The 8,192-nt window shown below is 52.5% G+C and overlaps 1 protein-coding gene across 2 annotated transcripts; it reads left to right on the plus strand.

The window, feature by feature from the left end:
• Positions 1-1,228: 1,228 nt before the first annotated feature.
• VAX1 (ventral anterior homeobox 1) lies at positions 1,229-7,318 on the plus strand. Of its 2 annotated transcripts, XM_062635345.1 has the most exons (4): positions 1,229-1,657; positions 2,682-2,784; positions 4,390-4,577; positions 6,025-7,318. In XM_062635345.1, the coding sequence occupies exons 1-4, from the start codon at positions 1,652-1,654 to the stop codon at positions 6,556-6,558; spliced, it is 831 nt and encodes a 276-aa protein (XP_062491329.1). In that variant the 5' UTR covers positions 1,229-1,651; the 3' UTR covers positions 6,559-7,318. The 2 variants fall into 2 exon arrangements, with proteins under 2 accessions (XP_062491329.1, XP_062491328.1); XM_062635344.1 differs by having other exon boundaries at positions 1,229-2,784.
• The last annotated feature ends 874 nt before the right edge of the window (positions 7,319-8,192 follow it).

Here is an 8,192-nt window from a genome sequence, read left to right on the forward strand (position 1 = left end):
TCTTTTCTTTTCTTTTCTTTTCTTTTCTTTTCTTTTCTTTTCTTTTCTTTTCTCTTCTTTTTCTTTTATTTTCTTTTTTCTTTTCTTTTCTTTCTTTTTTCTTTTTCCTTTTCTTTTCTTTTCCTTTCTTTCTTTTCTTTTTCATTTTGTTTTCTATATTCTTTTCTTATTTTCTTTTTTCATTTATTTTTCCTTTCCTTTCCTTTCCTTTCCTTTCCTTTCCTTTCCTTTCCTTTCCTTTCCTTTCCTTTCCTTTCCTTTCCTTTCCTTTCCTTTCCTTTCCTTTCCTTTCCTTTCCTTTCCTTTCCTTTCCTTTCCTTTCCTTTTTCCTCTCCTCTCCTCTCCTCTCCTCTCCTCTCCTCTCCTCTCCTCTCCTCTCCTCTCCTCTCCTCTCCTCTCCTCTCCTCTCCTCTCCTCTCCTCTCCTCTCCTTTCCTTTCCTTTCCTTTCCTTTCCTTTCCTTCTTTCATTCTCCCTTCCTTTCTCTTCTCTCTTCTCCCCTTCTTTCCTTTCCTCCCCTAAATATCCTACTTATTATGATGAAACCCTAACACTGGATCCTTCACTCCATTACAACACCATGCACAAAGACTAGGTCCTGCGGGACGAGGTCTGTTATTCCTCCAGCGGGAGCAGGATGAGGCCCTTGGGGCTGAGCATCTCTGGCCAAGGGAAGGGCACCCTGTTCTGCCTTTACCCGCTGCTCTCCCCCGCAGTAAACCAGGGAGCTCCCCCAGCCTGCTCCAGGTGGGTAGCATTCCCAGGCAGGCGGAGGGCAGGGTGGAGAGGAGCGCTCCTGATGGATACTCCGGTGTTTGTGTGAAAAATTCTCAGGGAAAATTCTTTCTCTCCCTCTCAGGCCCCTAAACTCTTTGTGAATGGGGCCAGTGCAACATGTGGCCTTTCACCTCACCCAAGAACCACTGCCAGACAGCCACACTCAGAGAATTGTTTGTTAATAGTCCAATTAGATAATTGCCATCTTTCACTCCTTTTGCTCTACATTTCCCATAAAGGAATGAATAAGGAGAGCAGCATGAAGAGGGCTTCTGCCCTGCAAGGTGACAAGAAGGACTGGAGCATGCTCTTTGCACAAGGCCATTTGCTTGAATTGAATCATTGTAGCCTAATCAACGGTCTTATTGGATTACTGGCTGTTGCGGTTCTCAAAGATATTGTAGCAGAGACAATGAAATAGCTAGAGTAAAACTTTTTTTTCTCCTTTGGTGGATAACGCAGTTGAGATTTTTCACGGGCTATCTCTCTCTCTCCCTCCCTCCTTCCCTTTCCTTCCCTCCCTCTTTCCCTCTTTCTCCCCCTCTCCCTTTCTCCCCCCTCCTGGATCCACTGAGCACAAAGCTGGCTCTTTTTTTTTCTTCCTTTTTTTTTTTTTTTTTTTTTTTTTCCCCAATGAGCAGGCTCTGCGAATAGGTTCAGTGTTTGCGAAGGTGCAGAATTAGCACACACACATGCACGCACACATACACACACACACACACAGAGGGAGAAGCACAAAAAGCAAGTATCGGGACTGAAGTAAGGAGAGGTAGGAGTTTAAGATGGCTGTCTGTGGGGAGATGTGTTAACGAGGATTTCTGCTGGCCAAGATAACCTGCTTCATTGGAGAGATCTGCTGGAAGGACCAACTTTTGATGCGTGTGCGTGCTGGGGATCTGTTTGTTTGTTTAGAATTCAGGGGGCTCTTTTCTTTTTTCTGTTTTTTTTTGGCTGTGGTTTTGTTGGTGGGTTTTTGCTTTTTCCACCCCCCTGCAACTGCATTTTTCCAGCCCTTCCCAGCAGCTTTATTCAGATTTATTTGGCGTGCTTTGGAGAAAGCCACTCTATAATCGGGAGGTCAAAGGCATACTGAAGAAAGTTAATAATGGCTGCTAATGGTGCTAACAATTCAGGGTGAATCTTGTCAAAAGTTTTTTTTTTTTCCCTCCCCCCCCCCCCCTTTTTTTTTTTTCTCCCTTTTTTTTTTTTTTCTCCCTTTTTTTTTTTTTTTTTTCTGGAAGTCTCAGTCTTTTGATTGTGTGTTTCCTGAAAGCAAGACCAATCATTTCAGTTTATTCACTGGCTAAACTCTACTTGATTGGGGACAAGCACACAAACCATCCATTACGATCTGATATATTATCCAAACAATTTAGTGTATTCATGAGGTAACCTAAATGTGGAGGCTGCAAAATTACCCGTAATCAATTGAAACAGCGAGTGCGCGTCCCTCTGTGTGTCTAACAACTACATGTCTCTGTAATAAGGCAGACATTAAATCATTTTAGAGTTGTACTGTTGAGTACCTGATCACTGGGCGCTCTGGGAAGCTGGACAGTCACATTAGGACGCTGGGACTGAGGAAGCCGCTGCTTTTCCAGTGGGATAAAACCCGATCTTCCTTATTCAAGGTGCTTTTACAGATCCCCACCGATCTGACCCTAAGCCGTGCAATATCCAACATAGACTTCGCCTTCTTCTTCTTCTTCTACTCTTCTATTTTTTTGTTGTTGGTGGTATTTTTTTTCTGTTTTGTTTTTATTGCACTACATGTTTGGGAAACAAGACAAAATGGACGTTAGATGCAGTTCAGAGACTGAAGCTAACCGGGTCTCGAAGAACGGACATAAAGAGGGCAAGGAAAGCAAAGGGGCTGAAGGAAATATTTCTACTTCTTTTTTGAAGGATCAGCAAGGGACTTTTTCTGCCTCTGCAGCTACGGAAGGTTGTAATAAAAGTAAATCTAGTTCGGCTGACCCGGACTATTGCAGGAGGATCCTAGTTAGAGGTATGAGTTTGAGGGATTTCGCTGCGGGTGGGGGTGAGCTGTGAGCTGTTCTTATTTCGTCGTTTTGCCTTGGGTCCCCCCCCGGCTTGGAAGCTCTTCCTGCGGCCCTGCACCGCGCTCCAGCCCCGTGTGCTGCGGCGAATCGCCTCCGTGGCTGCGGGAGAACTTCGGCCGCGGTGGTTCCCCCCCGCTCCGCCCGGTCCCGTCGGGTTTTAACGGGTTTTATTCCCCTCGTTGCACCTCTCCCTGGGTGCCCGTCCCCGCAGGGAGCCTGCCGGGGTCGGGGCTCTGGCGCTGGCTTTGCCCCGGGGCCGGGCGCGCTCCTTCCGCGACCGCGCATCTCGCCTGCCGCGTACAATGGCGCGGGGCCGCGGTTCCCGCCCGGTGTGGAAGCGGGCAGCAGGGTCGCCTGCAGAAAGGGCTGGTTTGGAATAGCCATCACCCTTAAAACGAACGGAGGCACCACGAAGGGCTTCTTAATCCTTATCATTTATTATATACGTTTAATTTCTCCCAACCCTCGTCTTCTCTCCTGGCTGAAGTAATTAAATCATCCTATTCCTCCCCCCTCCGAAAAAATAATAATCATAGTTTAAAATTTACCTGCAGAAATTTCGGGTTTATTAAGGAGAATTTTGGGGAGGAGGGAGTGAACAGAATCGGACCAAAATAAGTGCGAAGCAAGGCCTTGTAAACAATAATTAATCCTTGCGCGACCGATTGACCCAGAGAGGGGGTCAGATTAAAATGATGTGATTGTCTCTGATTTAAAACGTACCGAGGAGGTAAAATTACGGAAAGCAAAGTTGGGAAGGCTTTAATGTAACATGAATCTGGCTCTGGCTTGACAGTGGTGTTAACAAGATTTGTCCCGCTTTCTTTCGATCCGGGCTACCAGAGGAGTGAGGTTTCTGCGGGCTGGTTGGTGCCGTGGGTTAGCTTTTTCACCTTTTTCCTCCCCTCCTTCTTCTTCTGTTTGCCAAAAACCCGGAGCTTGCTTGCTCGGGATGCGGGGTGGGCTGGGGTGTCCCCACATCCAGGGTGGGCACTCAGCCAGCGCTGCCTGTGCCCAGAAAGCTCCTGCCTGCCTGATTTTCCATGGAAAACTTTAACAAAATTAAATACATTGATAATAGAGAGGTTTTCTATTTTAGGGGAGTAGGGGGTGGCTTCCAGCGAGCCCTAACCTGGAGCTCAGGGGGAACAAAGAGTAACCCTGAGCTCCAGGCACAAAGCCCGGCCTGGAGAATCCTTCCCCAGCTTTCCGGAGAGAACGTGGGTGATGCCGCAGTGTTGTAGTGTCAGTGTGATATATTCAAAATCAAAACGATTTTTAACTGGGCTGAGGGGATTATTTCCAGAGCTTTGGGCCCCCATCGCCCCCTCCTTCCTTCTCTGTTGGGTGTTTGGGGATTTTTATCCCCTTCCTTGGGTGCAGTGGGTAGGTGCAGTGCCGCAGTCTCCATCCCGACTCGGGGCTTGGTCTTGAAGGCGTTGGAGACGTCTCTTTCATTCGGAAATAGTAAAAGGAATGATAAAATGGGGGGAGGAAATCAGAGAAGAAGGTTGCCTGGCTGTAAAAGTGACTGTGCCTTTCTTTGCCAGATGCCAAAGGTTCAATCAGAGAGATTATTCTGCCCAAAGGGCTTGATCTGGACCGTCCCAAGCGGACCCGCACCTCCTTCACGGCCGAGCAGCTCTACCGCCTGGAGATGGAGTTCCAGCGCTGCCAGTACGTCGTGGGGCGGGAGCGCACCGAGCTCGCCCGCCAGCTCAATCTCTCCGAGACTCAGGTAGTCCCAGAAGGACGGGGACCCCCGGCTGCCCTGTCCCGTGTCCCTCCGTGGAAGCTCCCATCCCGGCCCGGGCACCTCCCCTGCGCCAGGCCCCACGTGTGGGCCAGCGCTGCGGCCCTGCGCGTCGTTTGCGCGCCTCTTGCGCGCCACAGCGCAGGCCGAGGGAGCCCCACGCGTGTCGGGTCTGGAGAAGGGATGGAGATAGGGGTGCGTGGGTGAGGGACCTGTAGCTGTGTGCGGCTCGGGAACGGCTGTGGCCAAGGGGGGGGGGTCCGCCGCACTGCGCGTCCCCGCACATGGCCCCCGTGGGTCTGCGCGGGGCCGAGGGAGCTTGACTATGAAGTCAAACCCTTCCCCAGGCCGGAGCGCGGCTCCCACCGCGGGGACCCACCCGGGCCCCGTCGGGGCTCGGTGCTCCCGGCTCCGAGGTGCCGGTGCGGGCTGCCCCCGGGGCGGAGTTGCACTGCTGCGGCTGCGGAGAGGCGAGGAGCGGCCAAGGCGCTCCCGGCCAGCAGCAAGCGGAATATCGGGGGGAAGCTGGCACCGTCCCGGGGGTTGCCGGTTAGAGGAGGTTGATCCGAGCGCTCTGCCCTTGGGTACGGGAGTTGCGGGGACGGGCCTGAAGTTTGGGGCGTATTTTGGGTGCCTGTAGTTCCGGCCCCTCCGTCCAGCAAAGCAGAGAGGCCGTGGGCCGTCAGGAGGGTTAGAACTGTGCGAGAGTGCGGGGAAGCGTCTAAAAAAAAGCTCAAACTTTTGAAAGGCTGTTTCATATTTTTTCAAAACATCGTGCAATAACAACCCCCTCCTGACAAGATAATTACCTTTTTTCTTTCCCTTGCCGGATAGGAATGACAAGTTCAGTAGCTCGTAGGTTACAGAAACCACCACGGGTGTTTGGGGGTTTGGGTGTTGTTATCATTATTGTTATTATTCCCGGGAGAGGTTGCCAGGATCTCAGTTTGAAGTTCAGTATTGTCTAAAATGAACGGGGAGAGAATATCCAGGCCAGGAGGTTGGAAAGGGAGCATGGAGTTGTTGTCCCAGGCAGGAAAGGCAGCTGGGCCTGGGCAGGCTGCAGTGTGGGAACGCAGAGCGGGTCCTGAGTTCCTGAGTTCTTGGGGCTGAGCTGGCTCGGAATAAACCGTTGGGGAAAGGGCTGGCGTACGGTGAAATCGGATAAAGTGAGACGGATCAGGCTACAGATGCAGTGCGATAAGGAGTGTTTGCCCCGTTCCCCCTGGGCGAACCCCAAAACGGGGAACCCTGGGCTCGGCGGGTGGGAAAGGGTCGCTCTGTGCGTTCCTAAAGCGCTCCCGTTAGCAGGTGCGGGCTGGAGCCCCCCCCCTCCGCAACCCTCCCGCTCCGCCCCGCGGGGCCCGGGCACCGGTCGGGGGGCGCCGGTCGCAGCCCGCCCCGCTGACCCCGCTCTCTCCCCGGCCTGCAGGTCAAGGTCTGGTTCCAGAACCGGCGCACCAAGCAGAAAAAGGACCAGGGCAAGGACTCCGAGCTGCGGTCGGTGGTGTCCGAGACAGCCGCTACCTGCAGCGTCCTGCGGCTGCTTGAGCAAGGCCGGCTGCTCTCCCCGCCGGGGCTGCCGGGCCTCCTGCCTCCCTGCGCTACCGGAGCGCTGGGCTCGGCGCTACGCGGGCCCGGCCTGGCTGCGGGCAGCGGCAGCGCGGCGGCGGGTCCCGGCGGCGGCGGTTCCCCGCATCCACCGGCCGCCAGCACCGCTGCCGGGCCCCCTCCGCCGGCAGCGCTGCACGGGGCGGCCGCCGCCGGGCACGGGCTCTTCGGGCTGCCGGTGCCCGCGCTGCTGGGCTCGGTGGCCGGGCGGCTCTCCTCCGCGCCCTTGGCCGTGGCCGGCTCGCTGGCGGGCAACTTGCAGGAACTGTCGGCCCGCTACCTGAGCTCGTCGGCCTTCGAGCCCTACTCCCGGACCAACAATAAAGAAAGCGCTGAGAAAAAAGCACTGGACTGACTCTAAGTAACTTCCCCGTATTTATATTTATAATCTCTATTTGTGGCGATATTTATGGGGCGGGCGGCGCGGCGGGCCCCTCCATCCATCCCTTCTTCCCTCCCTCGCCGCCTCCAAGCCCCGCGGCGCGGTTCCCTCCGCGGGCCGGTGCGGAGAGGAGCAGGGTCCCGGTGCCCGCGGGGAGAGGCGAGGCAGCGACCGGGAGCTGCGGGAACGGGGCAGCCCCCGCCGCTCCCCTGCCCAGCCGGCCCGGCGTCCGTGTGTCCTTTCGGGGAGGGAGGGGGGTGTCTGTTCGTTTGCTTTGCCACCGGTAGGAAAGGGAAGAGGAGGGAGAGCGGACGGGGTGCGGTTTGGCTCTTTCGGGCCCGCTGTATCCAGTGCCAAGCGAGAGAAAGGGATTTCGGAGAGAGGAAGACGGAGCTGCCAGGTGATGCCCGGGTTTGGTTTTTTTCCCCCCTCAGTGACTCCGAAGCACAAGGGGTTGGGGGCTTCACCCGTGCCCCCCGTTCCGGCACATCCACTGCACTGCAGTCCCCGGGAAAGCTCCGTGCCGCTCGCCCGGAACACCGGCCGGGTAAATGGCCAGCAGCTTCCCTTTTCCACCTTGAATCCCGAACGTGGGAAGGGCCGGAGCGGGCTGCCTTGCAAATACACGCACGGAGCGGGGAGACAGAAAACAGTGGCTGCAGAGATTTTGGATCAAACTGTCTCCCCCTTCGAGATAACACAAAGCCCCCTTTTTCCCCTTTATTTTCCTTTATTTTTTCCCCCCATTCCCCCCCCCCCCCCGCATTCTCACGGGCCAGCCCCGAGGTCTTTATCTGCAAAAACAAATCTGCAGATAAAGGATGGATAAATCGCGACTCGATTTGCATCCAGATCTGTTGCGATAGTATTTTTTCTGTTAATTTTTTTTCTTCTATTCGTTTTTTTTTTTTTTTCCCCAAAAAATTTCAACGCGCATCAAACTGAAACAAAACCAATCTTCAGGCTTCCTTCCTCCTAAACCAACCCTCGCGTATATCGCTCACACTTCATTTAAAACGAACGTCAAATATAAAAAGCGTATCTTTTAATGTTATTTTTGTACTTTAAAATACATCTATGTAACAAGCTCCTCCTTTTTTTTTGCCTTCGTAATTCCTACTGCTATTTTCTCCACAAACATGTATTCACCTTCTAGTATTCCGGATCGAATATTCCTGTTCAATCTCGGTACTTGAATGATTTGCCGGAAAAGGGATGCTGTACTTTTAGCGAGTTCTTTGGAAACAAGCGATTAATATTCTTGACTTTGGTTTGAAGTTTCTTTTCTTTCTTTCAAGTTTAACGTTTACAAACTGTATAAATCCGTGCCACCAAACTGTAACCAAAAAAAAAAAAAAAAAAAAGAAAAGAAAAAAGAGAAAAAAAATTGACAACAAGTGGAATGGTTGCTGTAGAATAGAGAATTAATTCTAGAAGTGGGCAGAAGGAGATGGACAGAAAGAAAATAGTAATTTTATTGTAAATTATTTACGTCGGAAGTTTCTAGGCAACTAGTCGGGAAAAGAAACAAATAATGGATGAATCGAGCGCTGAGCCCTTGCTACTAACTTTTGTTCTGAATGTTTTGGATATTTGGATGTTTTGTA

The sequence above is a fragment of the Pezoporus occidentalis genome, unplaced genomic scaffold (assembly GCF_034315485.1).
Source record: "Pezoporus occidentalis ecotype Australia unplaced genomic scaffold, CSIRO_AGI_Poc_V1 ctg45, whole genome shotgun sequence".
In the NCBI taxonomy this organism is placed as follows: domain Eukaryota; kingdom Metazoa; phylum Chordata; class Aves; order Psittaciformes; family Psittacidae; genus Pezoporus; species Pezoporus occidentalis.